The sequence below is a fragment of the Spermophilus citellus genome, assembly GCF_964194105.1.
Source record: "Spermophilus citellus genome assembly, chromosome: 5".
Taxonomy (NCBI): domain Eukaryota; kingdom Metazoa; phylum Chordata; class Mammalia; order Rodentia; family Sciuridae; genus Spermophilus; species Spermophilus citellus.
Genome location: NC_138186.1, coordinates 98095554 through 98115837, shown reverse-complemented (window position 1 = coordinate 98115837; position 20284 = coordinate 98095554). Strand labels below are relative to the sequence as shown.

The following is a 20284-nucleotide window of genomic DNA, read 5'->3' as shown; positions in this document are numbered from 1 at the left end:
TGACAAACCCATTGTACGTTGAAAATGCATTTAACATAGGTAACCTACCAAATATGTGAACAGCCTTAGTTGTTTCCCCTCAAGATCTGTTGGCTGACTGGAAGCTGTGGCTCACTATCAATGCCTAGCATCACAAGCATCTTACTACTATCACTAGCCCAAGATCAAATTTCAAAACTCCAAATCTAGTCTTTATAGACTACAAATCATTTTCACACCATTGTAAAGTTGAAAATGGTTAAGTGGAACCACTGTAACTCAAGAACCACTCCCGGTACCTTTATAACCAGAAAGCCACACTCACATAGTGGCTTCTTTTACAAATGTGCATCTAATTTTAAAAAATTACCCATGTAGATGCTACCAGTTCTCCCATTTGTCCATTTCTACCATTACTTAATTCAAAAACTATAATTAATGCCACATAATCTATGAAAAACTAGTCCTCTAATGAATTCTAAATTTGTGTAGCCAGTTCTAGACACATTATTATAAACTCTGCTTGGGAAAATAATTCTAAATATTAACAGTGAACCCTCAGTAAATGTACACCTTTTGTAAATGCTAAATTGTATTGGGTTTTTTTTTTATGTGGACACAATATCTTTATTTTACAATTATGTGGTGCTGAGGATCAAACCCAGTGCCTCGAGCATGGTAGGCGAGCTCTCTACCATTGAGCCACAACCCCAGCCCTGGGGTATTTTTAATTCCAACTTAAATTTGGCCAATACAATTCCTGGGTGTTGGGAATATTACTTAGATACATTTTAGTATATTTAATTTAGAACCTCAAGATAATTACAAAGATATGAAAAGTAACAATTTGAAAACTGTCAAGATTAATTCCAGACTATTTAATCCAAGAGATTTAAGGAAAAGGGGTTAGGTTCAACAAGCAGATCATCCCCGACTCTTTTCGGGGGAGCACAGGGAGATGGGTGCAGTGGACTTTATTGATGGTACCTAAAAGAGTAGATTCCCTAATCCCTTCCCTTATTCAGAAGATCTGAGATGGAAACTGGGAGGAGGGGACGGTGGTTCTCAGTGTGTTTGATGACTGAGTTAAGGCAGGGATTCCACAGCAGCAGAGAGGCCTCTCTTTTCCTCTCATGATCTCACTGGGAGCCAGGCATGGTGATGCAGGCCTATAATCCCAACAACTCAAGAGGCAGGAGGATTGCAAATTCAAGGGCAGCCTCAGCAACTTAGTGACACCCAGTCTCAAAATAAAAAATAAAAAGGTCTGGGAATGTGGCTTAGTTGTTAAGCACCCCTGGATTCAATCCCCAGGGTACCAAAAACAAAAACAAAAAAAGATATTACTGGGGCTGGTGGTCCAGGGGCTCCTACTCTTTGGAGGCCATAATGTCACCGTCCTATTGCTGTACCTAAATTCACTGTCAGAACAGAAAATGAGCCTGACAAAAGTCATCACTGAGGGCAGCACCAGCCTTAGCATGGAAGATGAAGGAGTGGATGTCACTAAGTTTATGACCGAGAATACCTGCTTCACCACTTTTTTTTGGAGGGAGTGGGGAAGAGTGTCCCAGGCATTGAACCCAGCAGGGATGTAGCTCAATCTCCAGTACCTAAAAAAAAACCTCAGCAAGGCATACTGGGTTGGTGGTTTAAAATGTTATCTTTGGGGGCTGGGGATGTGGCTCAAGCGGTTAGCGCGGTCGCCTGGCATGCGGCCTGGGTTGGATCCTCAGCACCACATACAAAGATGTTGTTTAAAATAAATATTAAAAAAATCCTCTCTCTCTTCCTCTCTCTTTAAAAAAAATAAATAAATAAAATGTTATCTTTGACTACAGAAAAGGAAGGTGACATTGTTGCTCCTTTTCACCAACAGGTAGTTGGTATCAAATTTAAAACTTAAATTAGGTCTATTAATAGTCACTTTTACAGGTAGGTAAAGAACCAATCCCTGTGTAAAACTGTTTCATAATACATTCCAATTCAACAACTAATTGACTACCATAGTTGAAGTTGCCACAGGAAGCGAAAAGGATGAAGAGTACCAGGAAACACATTAAGCCTTATGAGAGAAAATAGGATATGGGAAGACATATTTCAGTTCCATTTTAATGTTATGATTATTGTTTCTGTGCACTATTTACCTAAGCTGTATCTCTAGGTCTGACCTATCTTCTATTTGCTATGCCTTTCCACGTGCACTACCTACAGGACATCCAAAAAGTTCAACAAACCAAATCAAAATTATCTTCCTGTATAATTCCAATCTGCCGGCCCAGTTCCCTACTTGGTAATTTGTCTAGTCACTAGACCTAAAAAGGCTTCTTTCCTCACCCTTCATTCCAATGCTCCAAAACAAGCTGTCTTTACATTCCCTCTGACAATGTTCTAAATGCCCTTTTCTCTTTTATGTTCAAGTGGTCTTCCTGTTTTGTTCCCTTTCCCACCTTTTCATAACAATTTTGTTTTTGAAGAATCTCATTCCTTTCCTCAAATCTGATGATTCTGCCATGCTTACATAATAAAGCTGAAGCTCTTCAACATGTTGTTCAAGGGCTGGGGATGTGGCTCAAGCGGTAGCACGCTCGCCTGGCATGTGTGTGGCCCGGGTTCACCACATACAAAGATGTTGTGTCCGCCAAAAACTAAAAAATAAGTATTAAAATTCTTTCTCTCTCCCTCCCTCCCTCCCTCTTAAAAAAAAAAAAAAAAAAAAAAAGTCGTTCAAGGGCCTGTGTTCTTACCCCAATATACCTTTCAAAGACACTTAATTTTTCTCTACTTGAGCTGCTGGACATTCTACATCTTTTTAATATTATCTACTCACTTTTACCTCTATATTTTCCTCTTCTGTGTCAAATACTATTGACTTTTTTCTTTTAATATTCAGCGTTATTATAGAAAATGTGCTATTTTTTGTCATTTTGATTTACATTTAACGTTTGTTCTATCCTAATTGTTACATATTCATCCACACTTCTAATTAATTTATTCTTATGCAAGATATCTTGTTTGTCTTGAATCTTCTATGTGTAAAATTCTTTTAAGTGTCTTCTGCAATGCTGGCATAGTAGTAATGAATTCCTTTCTTTTATGCTAATCTTGTTAGGTTTTATTTCATTATTGACTATTTTAAGGCCCAACTCAATACTATTTTTAAGGGGTCAGATTCCCAAAGAGAAAATTCCTAGTTACCAGAATTAATCACTACTTCCTAAGGTATTTGTAGTTGTAGGAGAGAAAAATGCAGTATTTTAGTCACTTTTTTCTCCCTACACTACCTGCAGTGAACTTTCACTTTTATTTATCCTTTCATTTCCTGAACATACTTAATAAATCCTCACACTAAATTGCAGACATTCTGCTGGACAAATGGCAAACAAGGGGAAGGGATGGTTAAGGCAGTTTATTATCCAAACTGCAAGAACTCTATAATCAAGTGCAAAAATTATTAAACCTGTGAATGTGTCATTTTCAGATATTTGGGAAATGTCAATTCACCCAAACCAACCCATTAGTTCTTATAATGTCATTAGAAAAAGGTAAAATTGGTGACTAAAAGTTTAAAGAATTTTCTAACTATGATCTAAACTTCTAAGTTTCCAGGGCTGAGGACAAAGCCAGTGTTAGATCACATGCCTAGCAGGGTCAAGGCCCTGCATTTGAACCCCACCACCACAAAAGAAAAAAACTTTTCCACCTATTTAAGGACAACTTTTATCTGTGAGCAGAATTTCAGCTCTCAGTTTCCTTTCCCTTTCTCTCCTGGGCCCTAATGCTTAGAAGTCTACAAAATTTGTCTTCCCTTGTCACCTTTTAGCTCTCTTAGTTACAAAATCAGCTCCCCCTCTTGGTAAAGTCAAACCACTTAATTAGGCTTCTCTCCAGCACTACTTCTGGAATAATTAGGAATAAGGCAGGGGTGGGTGGCTTTGAGCTATGATGGCCCAAGATCTTCTTTCAGACATCTAAAAACACTTTTATGTTTTTACATGAGAACTTGCTGGAGGTGACTGGACATCAAAGAACCTAGCCAATCCACTGTAGCCAGAGCAATGCACAGTACTCATTCTACCCTCTAACCAAGTTTATACCAGCTGTGCCCTCTTTCCCAGGTCCATTCTGGGCCCTGGTGCTAAGAGGCAGAAACACTGGGATGGGTGTCTTTGTTTTCTTCCCTCTCAACATTACAAATTGAGCTCAGTCTTTTCAACAAAGAGGTAAAGATAAGAGAAAGAACTGACTTTTAAAAGGTAGTTTGAAGTCAAGTACTAGACAAAATTCAAATTATTTTCCTCAAGCATGGAATGATGGGATTCAACTCAAATTCCATAATTATACAACATGCTAGCTTCACATTCAAATAAAGGGAAGCAAAGGGTTACAAATTACCATGCCCAAAACCTGAATACTGTTTTCATTTATAAACTATATAAAACAACCTAAAATTTGCATTAAGAAGTACCTTGTAAAGAACTACTCCTTTTAAGAATATACTTTGATCTTTTACTACCTTTTCCTTTACCTACAAGGAGATACTTAACAATGCTTGGTACCAAAATTAATGCAAATAAAAAGCTCTTTCCATAATACCACTAAATCAATGATTTGAATAAATTCAGTATAAAATTATAAATATCTAGAAACTTCATTAAAGTACTAACCATACTGCTATTTTTTCTATACCTACGTGCCCCTGAATTTAACAATTTTTATTCTCATATAAACTTTTCACTTCATTGCAATTGAGCCCCTTTACTGGAGACACTAATTTAAATTTAGTTCTGAAGCTGGCGACACATCCTTCACTTTACATACCCACAAAACCAAACAAATTGCAAAAACAAGGGAAGAAATGTTAAGGCATTCATTCTATCAAGAGAAAAATCCAAGTGCCTGAAAATAATGGGCCACTATAGAGCATTTTACACCAAAAGCTATTTAACTTTTAAATTCACTAATATATTGTCACTGAATATATATCTACAGTGCAACTCAACTGATTTTGCTCAAAGTTTAAGACCTATTTTAATACTTTATCTTAAAGTATCTTAGTCAGCAACCTTAAGCCATTCTTTTCAAAATTTTAATCAAGTGTTAACTTATTGCTTTCAGGAAGCCTTATTACCAGGTTCACTATTTTCATTACTTTAATCACCTGTTTCTCTAAGTGCATTTTTAAAAGCCAGGTATATGTAATTTTGTGTATAGCTAATCTCTCTGCATATAAAATGTTACAGCCAGTGGCAAATGACACATGTGCTAGGTTGTGATACAGATCTATGGCTATTTCTCAGATTCTGTGGTGACAGCCTAAGAGTTATCATACCCTCCCAGCACTGCTTACGAAGTTATTCTAAAGTTATGCCTATACTACTACCTCCACCCTTTATGCAGCCAGAAATCTCTTCCCTCCCAAGAAACACTTTCCTCATCTATACCATTTTTCAGGAACCATGTACTTTTTTTTCCTGTTACCTGGGATTGAACTCAGGGGTAACTCAACCACTGAGCTACATCCGCAGCCCTATTTCTTTTTTGTATTTTATTTAGAGACAGGGTCTCAGTGAGTTGCTTAGTGCCTTACTATTGCTGAGGCTTTCATGTACCCTTTTAGCTCCTTTTTTTCCTTTTCATGTTTAATTACTACCCACTTAGAAAAACTTCCTTTTTGTTGAGATTAACTAAAACCCATAAGGGAGAGTCGCATTTTTCGAATTTCTCAGTTGGAAATATACACACATGCACTCACAAACACTATTGGAAACAAGGTTCCATGTCTCTACTTTTGACAAAGTACAAGCACAGCCGTATTTATCCTCAAGCAAGCTTTAGGATTTAGATTTTTCTCCATCTAATAATCTTAACATCAATACTTATTTTGGTTCAAAAAACCAATCCAGGGGCTGGGGATGTGGCTCAAGCGGTAGCGCGCTCGCCTGGCATGCGTGCGGCCCGGGTTCGATCCTTAGCACCACATACCAACAAAGATGTTGTGTCCGCCAAGAACTAAAAAATAAATATTAAAAAAAAAATTCTCTCTCCTCTCTCTTTAAAAAAAAAAAAATCCAAAATCTAGTAAGCCAATCATATCACTTTCGCTGAAAAACATTGCAATTAAGTAGAATGGTACTTTATAAAACCTCTCACATACCTATAATTTCAGACTCATGAGTATGAGGGAGGATTGCAAATTTGAAACTATCCTCAACAACTCAGTCTCACTTTGTTGCTTAGGACCCTGCTATCTCAAAACTTTTTTAAAAAGGGGAGAAGGGATGGGGTAAAGTGGTAAAGTATCCCCAGGTAAACTCTCCAATACAAAAAAAAAAAAAAAAAAAAAAAAATTCACACATAAAAATATATTCTAAGTTATATACTTACTAACATACTCATTTCCTCTAGTGAGATGTGTAGATGGGTAAATCTTCCTCAGAGGTAGAAGTCTTAAATTACTATTAAATTCTAAAATTTTGTAGGATGAGCATAAAGTCAAAGAGGAAAGTCAAAATCCAACCACAAAATAATCTCACACAAACATTAACAGTCACACATAAAGAACCAAGACTAGTTTAAAAGGGGGGGGCCAAATTATTATTATTGTTACTTTGAAATTTGATTACAACCAATTTTGTTGGCATTAAAATTAGAGTCATTTTAAATTTGAATAATGGCTTATGTACCAAAACTCAGAAATTAAGTTTGGCAAAAATGGGAATAGTTTTCCAGTAATTACAGATCAGAAGGCAGAAATCAATTTTGGGAAAACAGACAAAACCCATGTTTACAATGATTGTGCAACAGATTTAAACTTCAGTAGTGCATTAGTAAACTTCACATTTGGATCTTCACTTGAGATTTGAGAGCTGTTTCTTGGAAAAAAAAAAAAATCTCAGTACCTTGTGCAAATAAATCAGTCTTCCATGTGCCTTAGAGCACACACTTAAAATTTCTCCACTGTATATATACAAAACACCTACCACATTGGCAGGTCAAAATACATAACTTTCATAACAAAACTATAATGTACCTCTCAAGTATGAACAATATACACATAATACATGGTATACAGTATTTACAAAATATAAAATATAATACAAGCTGTTTGTATGTAACTTTTTAAGCTCATCTTTTGAACCTATAGGTTGCAACAAGGCAAATTTCCATTTCTGTACCAATTTTTTAGAGTCCAAAGATTTGGGGAAAACTGTTTTACACACATAGTGAAATCTGAAATCTAAGTTTGAACTTTGAGGAGCGTTTTTAAGTGTACTGCCATAAGCTCCCTGTTTTGGTTGGAATTTTCAACAGTGCTTCCCATCCAGTGACTAGGAGGCTTTGGAAGAACACTAGGAGAAGGTGGATCACTAAACTTTGCCCCAGCATAATTTTCCTTTTGGCTCACTTCAGTTAGAAATGGTGATTTCTTCAAATGCATATTTTTAATGTTCTCAGTATTTTTAAAAGGCTTTTTTTCCTGCTTCTGAATTCTATCAGGCGAAACAGAATCCTGCCAAAAGTTATTTTCATTCCTTTTTGCAGAGGTGATCTTGGTTAGTGGCAAGTGATATTTACTTTTCTGTCTGTTTATCTTTGGTTGTTCACACAAGTGTATACCATGAACAAGCTGGCCGTGGGGAAAGGCAATTTTCTCCGATTTTCCCATCTTTGATTTTAAAACCTACAAAGATAAGGAACACAAAAGTGAATAGAGTTTCAAAATAAAAATCATTTATAAAATTCACATATTTTACATATTTTCTTCTAAAATGTTTCCCCCCTAGTCTTCAGCTCACTATTTTGATTATATACTTTTAAACTGGCTACACTTATCAGTTGGATGTCCAAATACACCTTATTGTCTGCCACTAAAAATTATGCAATTAATCACCGCTGTAACCAGTATGCAACGTCAGCAAGTTCTAAAATGTCTAACTAAAAAAATCCAAACTAACCTCTGGTCCATCTAGCTATAACTGTAATAGCTCTCTTCCAAATGTTTGTCAGAGGGAAAAAAAATGTTTCCTTTCTGCCCCCTCTTTCCTTCTGATTTAACAACCATTTCAAGAACTTGTTTCATTCAATCAAATCAATTTCCTAACTTAAGTGGACCTTCCAGGAAGTTGTGATGGAAAAGGTTAAAATAAAAAATTGTCAAGGAAAAGTATAATTAGATTACAGTCCTTTCAACACTTGTAAGTAGCACTCAAAAACAAAGCAGGAGAGTACAATGTAACACATTCCATGTCAGTAACTCCCAACAAACCCGGGCGTTTGAATATCCGTTCAGAAGAAAGAAATCTTACTGGTCAGCAAACGAAATACAAAAGGCTCTTTTATATTATCGCTAATATTTTCAGTCGTGGTATTTTACAACTTGAAACCCGAGAAGATAATTTAAAGTTAGCAACTTTTTCCAAGGGCATAAGCTAGATAAGCTAGATGAACTCCAAATCTCAGTCCAACCAAGGGCAAGAGCAGGTTTCCACGTAACTATGATTCATTGAAATTATAATTTGCTAAGATTATAAGTCACTTTAGACATTTAATTCCGTATGAATTTTCATATATTTTATCCAAATCAAACTGTACGGCACTTGGTCAACATAACGTCATTCAACTATATTAGTGAAAACTTCTGAACAAGTAAAACTACCCGCCATTACTCAATGTCAGCATAGTACACGATGGGAACTGCTGAACAATAAACTCAGTTCAACATTAAGAGTGGCCCACAAAATTGACCTCTTCCAAGAAGATAAGAACTAATGCCATTCTTGCGAACTTTGAAACGTTAAAAGTCCCACAAAGTAGTAAGTCAGACTCGCGGTAAGCAAAGCCCCAATTGGACTGGGAGTCCCACACTTCGGCAAAGGGCCAGCCAAACGAAATCGAGCCGCTTGCAGCCCGGGTCCAGCGCCCACGCAGGGCGTTAGAGCCCGTAGAAGCCCAAAGCCGGCCCCACCCCTTCCCGGGCCACCCCCACTCCGCCCCGCCACCTTCATGAGCGCCGGAGCGCTCGGCACGTAGCGCGCGCTGACGTCAGCCCTCCCGCGGGCCCCTGCCCTCCCCCACCACCGCGCGAGCTCGGAACGCCGAAACCCCCTGGAACGCCGCCAGCCTACTAAATCGGGCTGTTGCTGGGGCGCAGCTGCTCCTCTCATTGGCTGACTCCCGGGAGCCAATCGGCAGCGCCAGCGCATGCCTCCCCTTCCCCCTCTTCCCCCAGCAAAACCAAGCGGGCGTCACGGAAACTTCCCTCCCGAGTAAACAGCCGCCCCTCGCCCAGCCCCCACCCTCCAGACCCCCTCACAGCCGAGCCCCAAGCCCGAGAGCCCGCCAGTGGCCGTCTTGGGCCGAAACTCCCAACGGCCCCCCAGACCCGCTTCGCAGCCCTCACCTCTTTTCTCAGCGGGGGTTGGCCGGGTACCGCGGGCCGCAGCGGCCCGAGGACTGGGCTCGCTTCCTCAGTTCTGGTTGCGGCTGCAGGATTCGGGACCGAGACGGTGGCCTGGCCCGGGACCTCCTGCGCTCCGCTCCGGCCAGTCGCCGGGCTCTGGCCGCCCTCCAGGTTCGGCCGGTGCTGCTGGTACTGATGGAAGCGACTGGGTAGCTGCCCCGCCGGGCTGGCCCGCACCTTTTTTTTTCGCCGCTTCTTTGGCGCTGCCCGCGGGGTACCTCCCGCAGCGACCAGGCTACCATTGGGCAGAGCTGCTGGAGCGCGAGGCTGGGGAGTCAGACAGGGGCCGTCTCCCCCTAGAAAGTGAGGGAGGAAGAGGGTTGGAGGCAGTGCCCGGGGGTCTGGGATCCGAGGTAAAGGCGGCGGTGCCGCGGTCACCATCGGGAGGGCCCCGAAGTAACCGCGGGTGGAAAAGCCAAGCGGGGCAAGACGGCCGCCCAGGACGAGCGGCTCCCGCTGCGGGACAGAGACGACAGTCATAGCGCTAGGAGGCAGGCAGCTCGGCAGGAAGAGAAAGAGGAAGTGAAGGCAGTGATCATAGGGCGGCGGCGGCGGCTGCTGCTGCTAAGAGAGCCACAGAAGAGCGCGGACTATGACTCGGGCGGAGGCGGCGCAGCAACAAATAGCCCCAGCCCGGCTTCCGAGTGTTGTTATCGGAAGCTCCACCTTGTGCCCGCCTACCTCCCTGCGGGAATCCAATCCGAATTCGAAGGGGCAGGCCACGCCTCTCAGGCCCCGCCTCCACAGCTTCTGGGAGAGAGACACACAAACAAGCCGCTTGCTGCAGCCCGGCACAAAGAGCGCGCAGTGCGCAGGCGCTGCCAACGGGCTTTTTCGGGTAGAGTCGGTACCGCGAACAATGAAGTTAGGTTTCGGCCCCACCTCCCCCCTTTCCCCCTCTCCACGCGTCGCCCTGGTAGGCGACGGTCGTGCTAAGAGGTCTGGGCGATTTGGGTGGGGGTGGGGACGGGGGACAGAACAGGGCAAAGGAGGAATTAGAAAATATCAAGGCCACTGGTGCTTTCTCATCTACTGACCTTGTCAAGTATTCGTTTTATTTCAAGCCCAACATTAAGAGCATTATCATTAAAAAAAATTTTTAGAAGAACACTAAAAATTTCATTCACTCCGTTTGCTGCTTATTAGCGCTGGTGACCAAAATAAGAATTAAAGGAGGTTTTGTTGATTAAACTGATTCCTTAATATAAAGTTCTCCATAAATAGACTTTGGATATTTTACTGCTTTCATACTTGAAGGACTGTGATACTTTGGGATCACAACATTGTGCCTGACGCTTGAAAGGCAACAAAAGAATGGCTTTGGATCTCAAAGGGAGAAAGTGAAACAGCTCTGTAATATACGGTTTATTTTGCTAGCGGCGCGTTGAGAGAAATCTTTCATTTTTTCCTCCACAGCGCTAACACACAAGAGAATTGTGCCCTTCAGTTATCAAACACACCCCAAGAACTGTTTCTTAAATCTCATTTGAAAGAACAACCCTAATGAATAGGTGTTGTATTTTATCCCCATTTTACAGGAGAGGAAACTGAGACTCGGAGGCTAAAGGACTTGTCAAAGCTCATTCAGTAACTTGGCAGAACTTTGAACTGCAGTTCTGGCAAGACTTGCGTTTCAACAGCATCCATAATAGATGTAATACTAGATTGGAGATTATTAGAAGACCACAACAAAGGCTGGTGGAACTGTAGCCCAGCAGTGGAGTACTTGCCCAGCATTTCCCAGGCCTTGGGTTGGACCCCAACATTGCAACAAAAAGAAAGAAAAACCCATGATAAAGTTACACTTCTTTATCTTCAAAGCTCTTTTTCAATCTGTTTTTCAGCTTTCAGGTGGTAAACGATTAGTGCCTAAAAAAAAAAAAAAAAAGATTAGTGTCTATAATTGATAATAAAGTTGGGCAGATTGAATATCTAGAATAATGCCTTCTAATAACTTTATGTAAAACTTGTAATACATTTAATCATGATTTACAGCTGGATTTTATTAACTGGCATCTGCAACACTTACATTTTCTTTTTTCTCTCCCTCTCTCTACCTTGACCATCATCATTCTCTTTTCCTGCTCCCCCACCATCTTGACTTTATTTCCAATCCTCTACTTGTAACACCTGTAACAGGGTTCACTTGATGCTTAGACTATATTCCTTGTGGCTTTGAAACTTACATGTTTTTTTACTTTTTCCCAAACGACTCCTTCCTGTTCTTCTCCTCTCTGATCTTCTTTTCCCTAGCCTCCTCCTCCCTGATCATTGCCCTGATCTTCTCCTTCCTAATCTCTCCTCTCTAATCTCATTTTCTCTGAAACACCTCTTTAAAACCCCCCTATTCCTGCTGATGGGCAGAATCACAGCCTTTGGGACAGGAGTCTCCTGTGTTTCTCCTTTTTTAGCAAAGCAGTAAACCTTCTTTTTCCTTTTTATCAAAACTGTATCCTCATTATTGGATTGGCATCAGACACAAGGACCAAGCTTTTGGCAACATATCTACTGTTGCTTAGATATTCAATGTCTGTCTGAGGGATACCTACATGAAAAGAACATGTAATCCAATTTATATTTTGCTTAATTCTCAAATTATTAATCTTTCCAATCATGAAATAATATCCCTTTAACATTGAACACAACCAGGAAATCAAAATGTTTAACAATAATTTCCCTAGCATTTAAGCATTGAACACAAAACTTTTATGATAAACACACTTTGAACCATTTAATTAAAATAACAAAGTTTGTGTTAAAAAGCCAAGTGTGCACAAGTCAACTTTTTACATTAATCACAAATTTTATAGTGATGAAATGTTTATTAAGCTTTATTGCCATAGGTTGAAATTAATGTCTTCATTTTCCCTATAGTTAACATCTTTATGGAGTTGCAGTAATTTTTTTACCACATGGTTATTTCTTAAACTCTCCTAAGGGATACAGAAAGTCTGTGCAGGTTCAACTTTTGCAGATGAGGAACTGGCCAAAGAGTGAAGGCAGAGGTAAAATATAGCTCTCTGCTCTTGAAGCCATCTTTTCATCTTTTTTTTTTTTTTTTTTTGATACCAGGGATTAAACCCAGGGGTGCTTAACCACTGAGCAACATCCCCAACCCTTTTTATTTTGAGTCAGGGCCTGAGTTGCTCAGAGTCTTGCTAAATTGTTGAAACTTGCCTTGGACTTTTAATTTTTTTTCAGTTGTAGATGGACACAATATCTCTCTCTCTCTCTCTCTCTCTCTCTCTCTCTCTCTCTCTCTATATATATATATATATATATATATATATATATATGCTGCTGAGGATCAAACCTGGAGCTTCACACATGCGAGGCAAGTGTTCTACCACTGAGCTACAACCCCAGTCCGTGGCCTTTAATTTTCTGTTCTCCTGCCTCAGTCTCCTGAGTAGCTGGGATTACAAGCATGGGCCATGCCCATCTGAAATATTTTATCCCTCACCTATAATCCTGCCCCCATGTATAATTCTTATATGGCTCATTATTGTTATTTTTTATGTACTCCATTGACTGTGATATCTTTTTCTAGCCCCCCCCCCTCTTTTTGGCATCAGGGATTAAACCCAGAAAGGCTTACCCACTGAGCCACAGCCACAGCTCTTTTTATATTTGTTTTGTACTGTGGATTGAACTCAGGGATACTCGACCATTGAACCAGATCCCCAGCCCTTTTTTGTATTTTATTTAGAGACAGGGTCCTACTGAGTTGCTTAGTGCCTCACCATTGCTGAGGTTGGATTTGAACTCATGATTCCCCTGTCTCAGCCTCCTGAGCTGCTGGGATTACAGGCATGTGTCACTGTGTCCAGCTTTATGTTTTGAGACAAGTTCTCACTAAATTACCTAGGGCCTCACTGTATTGCTGAGGCTGACTTTGAGTTCAATCCTCCTGCCTCAACCTCTGAAACCACCACAATTATGGGCGTGTTCCACCACACTCAACATTATCTTTTTATTTTTTAATAATGTCATCATAATCTTTATTTCATCTCCTTTACCTTAAATATTCAGAGCATGGAGTTGCAGAACTTTTTATGATTCTGGAGAGTTGTTTTTCTCATGATTTATGCTCCTTTTAAAAGCTGGAACACCCAGGCCAGCCCCTAGTTAGAAGTCTACAACACTGAGGAAGCCCTTCACCAATCATGCTGATACCCTACTCTAGATCAAATCAGCAAAAACTCAACTGTGGCTGTGGATGTGGCATAGTGGTAGGGCTCTTTAAGTGCAACATCCTGGGTTTGATCCTAGCACAAGAGAAAGAAAGAAAAAAAGAAAAACCAAACTATCTTCATGCTATTTTTGTGTGTGACACAATGTACTTTAGAATATTAACACACTTTTCTTTTTAAACTGGTAATTGAACCCAGGGGAACTTTACCACTGAATTACATCCCCAGTCGTTTTATTTTTAATTTTATTTATTTGTTTGTTTATTGATTATTGGTACTAGGGTGGGGGTGGGGGCTTAACCACCGAGCCACATCTCTAAACTTTTTTAAATATTCTTTTAAGTTGTAGATGGACATAATACTTTTATTTTATTTTTATGTAGTGCTGAGGATCGAACCCAGTGCCTTCCACATGCTAGGCTAGCACTCTACCACTGAGCTATAACCTCAGCCCCTTAAACCCTTTTTGTGTTTTATTTTGAGACAGGGTCTCACTAAATTGTTTAGGGCCTCAGTAAATTGCTGAGACTGGCCTTGAACTTGAGATCCTCTTGCCTCCACTTCCTGAGTCACTGGGATTACAGGAATGCTACACCGTGCCTGGCAATGTTTTATTTCTTAAAAACAAAAGCATCTCAAAATAATTAAGGTTGGGGCTGGGGATGTGGCTCAAGCGGTAGCACGCTCACCTGGCATGCATGCGGCCCGGGTTCGATCCTCAGCACCACATACAAAACAAAGATGTTGTGTCCGCCGATAACTAAAAAATCAATATTAAAATTCTCTCTCTCACTCTCTCTTTAAAAAAATAAGTAAATAAATAAATAAGGTAATAACATGAATCCCTGACACAAAACTGTCCTTCCTACCTACCCTTGTTCAGTGAAAAACATGGAAATTTATTGACTTAATTGTTATAGTTATCTTTGGATATTTCACTTGACATCTCTAGAAAATAAGAGGAAAATTACTTCCAAGAAGTTTAAAATAAATTAGGTTTTCCTCAGATTGAAACTCTGTCAAATCTCATTTATTTTTCAGGTCCCAGGACAGTCAATTCAATTCTTCTTTCTAATCAGCTAAAATTCCATAAGGAGAATAGCATATTTCATTTTTACAAAATACTGCAGCGCCCCAGTTTTTACAGTATTTAACTTTAGAGTGGTATGATAAAGTTGGATATCAGACACTAGGGTTCTTTCAACTATGTGATATTAGAAGGTTACAAAATTAATAGTTGTTTTAGAGAAATGCCTATGATTTTTAAGCCTGAGATTGTATAGAGAGGGTTTTTTTTGTTGTTGTTATTTTTTTAGTTTGTAACCCCAAAACATAAAATGAAAACTGAGAGTTGGCCAGTGATTTTCATTCATTTTTCTGGATATTTATGTCCTCAAAACATGTCCTTATTTCATTCTTGAAATTTAAGGTTTGTGCTAGGTGCCATGGCACATACCTGCATCCCAGCAACTTGGGAGACTCCAACAACAGGATTTCAAATTCAAGGGCAGCGTAGGCAATTCAGAGATCCTGTCTCAAAGTAAAAAACAAAAAGGGCTGGGGGTATAGTTCCATAGTAGAGCATCCCTGGGTTCAATCCCAAGCTGGGGGGGAAAATAGAAAAGAAAGAAAAAGGTTTAAGGTTTGTACAAGAAGATGAAACTGGTATTTCCTTAGTTATACCATTTTATTTGTTTTATTTTATTTTATTTTTGCAACCCCAGCGTTTTTAATTTTTACTTTTTATTTTGAGACAGGGTCTTGCTAAGATGCTGAGGCTTGGCCTAAACTTGCAATCCTCCTGTCTCAGCCTCCCAGATCTCTAGGATTACAAGTGTGTGCCACTATGCCTGGCAAATTACACTATCTAAAAAAATTCAACAGAGAAAGACCAAAAGAATGTTTGGTTTACAGAGCTGAAGAACAAGCATGGCCACCTTCAGAGAGAGGCTCAGAGGAACTTATGATGTTGATATTTTGCCAAGTTTTATTTCAGATATTGATTGTGATTTGCAGCCAAATATGACTCACTGTTGTAAATGCTATATCTAAAATGATGTCATTAACTTTTTGAGTTTCAGGAGAAAGAGGATGATACTATAGCCTTATAAGTAAGTTAGCTTATTACAGTTATTCGTAACATGTACAAGCACCTATAATGTGATTAGCTTAAATATTGACATCCATATTTATTTAATTTCTTATGTTCTTTAATTTTAATATTATTTAAGATACAGCCCTGCCAGGTGCAGTGGCACACACCTGTGCTTGGGAGGCTGAGGCAGGAGGATTGCAAATTCAAAGTCAGCCTCAGCGGGCTGGGGATGTGGCTCAAGTGGTAGCGCGCTCGCCTGGCATGCGTTCGGCCCGGGTTCGATCCTCAGCACCACATACCAACAAAGATGTTGTGTCCGCCGAGAACTAAAAAATAAATATTAAAAAATTCTCAAAAAAAAAAAAAAAAAAAAAAACAAAGTCAGCCTCAGCAACTTAGTGAGACTATAAGCAACTTAGCAAGACCCTGTCTCAAAATAAAAAGGGTTGGGGATGTGGCTCAGTGGTTAAGAGCCCCTGGGTTCAATCCCTGGTACCAAAAAGACAAAGAAAAAGAACAAAAAATACAGCCCAGCCAGAAAGATCATCCCTAATAACTCCCACAAGCCTATAATTCATGCCGTGCATGCGGAGCCTACTGTCTGCTCTATCCTAAGGTGTAAGCAGTCAGGCAAGAATCAGTAGGTTGGGGGCTGGGGATGTGGCTCAAGCTGTAGCGCGCTCGACTGGCATGCGTGCGGCCTGGGTTCGATCCTCAGCACCACATACCAACAAAGATGTTGTGTCCTCCAAGAACTAAAAAATAAATATTAAAAATTCTCTCTCTCTCTCTCCTCTCTCACTCTCTCTTTGAAAAAAAAATAGTTATATCATTAAAAAAGAAAAAATAAAGAACCAGCAGAATCAAATCAAGCAGGAATAAAAGAAACTTATAGGACATATAACCAGCAAAAGAAAAAATTTAAGTGGTGGGAAGGGAAGAGGGATGGGAATGGGAAAGACAGTAGAATGAATTGGACATAACATTTCTATGTTCAGATATGAATATATGACCAGTGTAACTCCACCTCATGTCCACCACAAAAATGGGACCTTATATTCCATGTATGTATGTATTCCATGTATGTATGATATGTCAAAAATACATTCCACTGTCATGTCTAACTAAAAAGAACAAATAAAAAATTTTAAAAGCCCGTCTGTGTTGGTCAGCCTTCCATCACTCTTACAAAATACCTGAGAATATCAACTGATAAGGAAGAAATGTTTATTTTGGTTCATAGTTTCAGAGGTTTCAGTCCATGGCTGCTTGCCCTGTTACCTTGGATCTGTTATAGCACAGTACATCATGGCAAGAGTGCATTGTGGAGGAAGCTTATTCACCTCAAGGTGCCTGTGAAGCAAAGAGAGAATCAGGAAGGGACTAGGATTCCACTATTCTCTTCAAGAAGACATCCCCAAGGACAAAACTTCCTTTCACTTAGCCCTACCCCCTAAAGGCTCTGCCATCTCCCAGTAGTGCCACAGGCTGGGGGCCAATCCTTTAGCAGATGGGCCTTTGTGGGACATTCAAGATCCAAACTTTAACACCCTTTGATTAAGAACTTCAGAGCATCAGGGGTATAGTACATGAAGAACATGAGCCTGCAGGTTGAAATGGCTCACTGTGTGCTTAGCACAGGGGTTGAAAATAAGCCTACAATGAGAAATGCAATAATTAAAAAACAAGGTGGTCATTAAAATATTTCTAGTGGGCTGGGGATGTGGCTCAAGCGGTAGCGCGCTCGCCTGGCATGCGTGCAGCCCCAGGTTCGATCCTCAGCACCACATACAAACAAAAATGTTGTGTCCACTGAAAATTAAAAAAATAAATATTAAAAATTTCTCTCTCTCTTACTGTCTCTTTTAAGAAAAAAAGTTTAAAAATAAATAAATAATAAAATGTTTCTAGGGAAAACAAGGTCAACACAAAGCATCCATATTTCAGCTGAAGCTACAAGATAATTGAATGATGAGTTCAAAATTCTAAAGTTAAATGAATCCCAACTTAGAAGTCTGTTTCCTCCCCAAACTATCAACTAAGCATAAGGATATGATAAAAATATTTCAAACAGAAAATATCTCAAGAAATTTACCCAAATACAATCTTTCATGGGAAGTTACTGGAAAAAGTGCTTCATTAGAGAGAGCAGACCAAAACAGGGAAAAGCTTGGGATTATGAGAGTCCACTCAGGAGACAAGTGAAAAGATTGCTGGGTTAAGGGTGACAGGCGATCTTAGTGGAACAGTTAGACAGGTGACCCAGAGAATAGCCAGCTCAGAATTCAGTGGAGGATGGATGATACTGAGAGGGTTGGCGGCAGAAGGAGATTCCAAAAACAAAGATGTTTGAAGGTCTTGAGAATAGATGTACTCCTCTGGCAGAGCTTGGGGATAAGTAAATGTTGGATAAATGAAAAATGAAGTCAAGCAAAAAAGCAGAGCAATTCCAAAGAAGAAAAAAGTGTAAGAAAGAGACTCCTTCATGGTACAACTCATTATATGTACACACAAATATCAAGAGAATCCAAACTTATGGCATACTGGGAAGATAGGAAAAAAGAATATATACATATATGTAAATATCTATAGATGGGATTCCAAGTAACAACAAGGCTAAGAAACCTCATCTTTGGATTGGGGGTATAGCTCAGTAGCTCAGTGGTAAAGTGTTAAACCACAACGCAAAGAAAAGACCACCAACTCCAATTTTAAGTCAAATTAAATAAAGCAAGCTTGTAAATTCCGCCCAGCCAGGACTGTCTCTCCCGAAATCCTTGGGTTAGATAATAGTAACCCAGCTCTCTATGAAAGGGTAAAGTTTCTAAGCTGGAAAGCTTGAATTAAAATGTAAAAGATTAGGTATTATTAAGTTCCTCTGTTACACCCAGATTCCTGAGATAGTTAAGACAACGCCCTACTGGCCATTCAGCCTAGGGCCCTGTGCAGTTTGTCACAGGGCCCGAACCAATCAGTTTGAATGTGTACCCAGTTTAGAAGTGACCAATCACCCCTGCCCAGCCTGTTCCCGCCAATGAATGGACTAATCATGTATCAGAGTATGTATTGTTGTTCAATTTTCCCGCGCCTCATGATGATTTGTTCTGATGTATGCAAAGCCCCCCACCCTCTCCAAAAAGTGTACTTAAGCTCTGCTTGACCTCTGCTCTGGGCTCTGGGCTGCTCTCCCTTCTTGAGTGAGCACGGAGCCCCAGCGCGCTGGAACGGATCCCTAATAAATCCCCCTTGCCATTGCATGGAGCTAGTCTCGTGTGGTCTCTCCTTCTCCGACGTTTCGCCGGACCCTTACATCTAGGAGCATGGTTTTATAGCACAAAAAGTTGCAAAAGGAAGGTGTCTTGAGAACTTACAGATAACAGGATTTTGACAAGCATAATACAAAGGCAGATAGTAGGTTAATGATCTAAATGGTTCAACATTTCAAGTTAGGGAGTAAATTTAGATCCCAACACCAGAATTTATGAGGCACCACTAAGGTTTCAGAGAGGGTTGTTATCTGGTCAGGGAAAGCCAGGCATGGGTGAGTTTAAGGCATGGGCAGGCATTCCAAGCAATTTTAGAAATCGCAGTAATTTATAGTAAAACAGAAATTAACTTTTCATGACTTGTAATGAGATGGCTCCCAATCTTAAAATAGAGTTAGACTGGGTTCATCAAAACCAATTAGGAAAATCAGAATCTTTGATTTTCTTTTTTTTTTTTTTTGTAGTGGTGGAGATCAAACCCAGGGCCTTGCACATACCAAAAGAGTACTTTACCACTGAGCTACACCCAGTCCTTTTTATTTTTTAGCTTGAGACTCTAAATTGCCAAGGCTGACCTTGAACTGTGATCCTCCTGCCTCAGCCTCTTGAGACATTTGGATTACAAGAATGCACCATCATGCCCATCCTGATTTTTTTTGTTTTGAGGAAACTAACAAACTGGTAGGAAGTGGAACTAAACAGAATCTGTAAATAAAATGTTCGCCGCAGGAAATTGAGTTAAATTCTATGAATTAATGATTTTTGAGTTATCATAAAATAAACACTGGCTTGTTTTCTTTAATCAAAAAAAAAAAAATCACTTTTGAAGGCTTGTTGTTAAGCCACATGCTAAGTTCACAGGTTCCAAGGGTCAAGCATAATTTATCTTTCCAAAGCCTACTCAACTCAATTACTTTGACAGTAATGCCGTTTGGATCACAGCAATGCCATTCCCACTAGGTTCTCAAAGTATCAAAGTTTCTATTTTCTCAACAAATACTGGTTATTTTTTCTTCTCCAGACCTTAACACATGGAAAAGTAAGATTCTGTTTACACCACAAATCTTTGAGTGACATTGACAATTTAGCTAAATTACATAAATTCCTTGATGTCTTATACTCCTGGGTCACTGACAGTTGCTTTCCAGTGTATGTGAACCACAATCTGTAAATTGTGGGGTCTTCTTAACGGGCAAATTTTCCAGATGAGGAAAGGGAAATAATTTGCCCAAGGTTTAGAGTTAAGGATAGAACCTGGCATACAGAATAAAAGAAATTAATATATATA

At 39.8% G+C, this 20284-nt stretch overlaps 1 protein-coding gene across 1 annotated transcript; it reads right to left on the bottom strand.

Annotated features, from left to right (window-relative positions):
- Positions 1–3190: 3190 nt before the first annotated feature.
- On the bottom strand, positions 3191–10110 carry PNRC1 (proline rich nuclear receptor coactivator 1). The gene is made up of 2 exons (XM_081294309.1): positions 9383–10110; positions 3191–7663 (listed from the first exon to the last, which is right to left on the bottom strand). The coding sequence occupies exons 1-2, from the start codon at positions 9920–9922 to the stop codon at positions 7220–7222; spliced, it is 984 nt and encodes a 327-aa protein (XP_081150435.1). The 5' UTR covers positions 9923–10110; the 3' UTR covers positions 3191–7219.
- Between the last annotated feature and the right edge of the window lie 10174 nt (positions 10111–20284).

Bases quoted from the DNA above. Each gene is read 5' to 3' on its own strand.
- PNRC1 (XM_081294309.1), bottom strand. From the start codon at position 9,922: ATGACTGTCGTCTCTGTCCCGCAGCGGGAGCCGCTCGTCCTGGGCGGC. The intron at 7,664-9,382 runs GTGAGGGCTGCG...TTATCTTTGTAG, and splicing joins AACCCCCGCTGAGAAAAGAG to GTTTTAAAATCAAAGATGGG.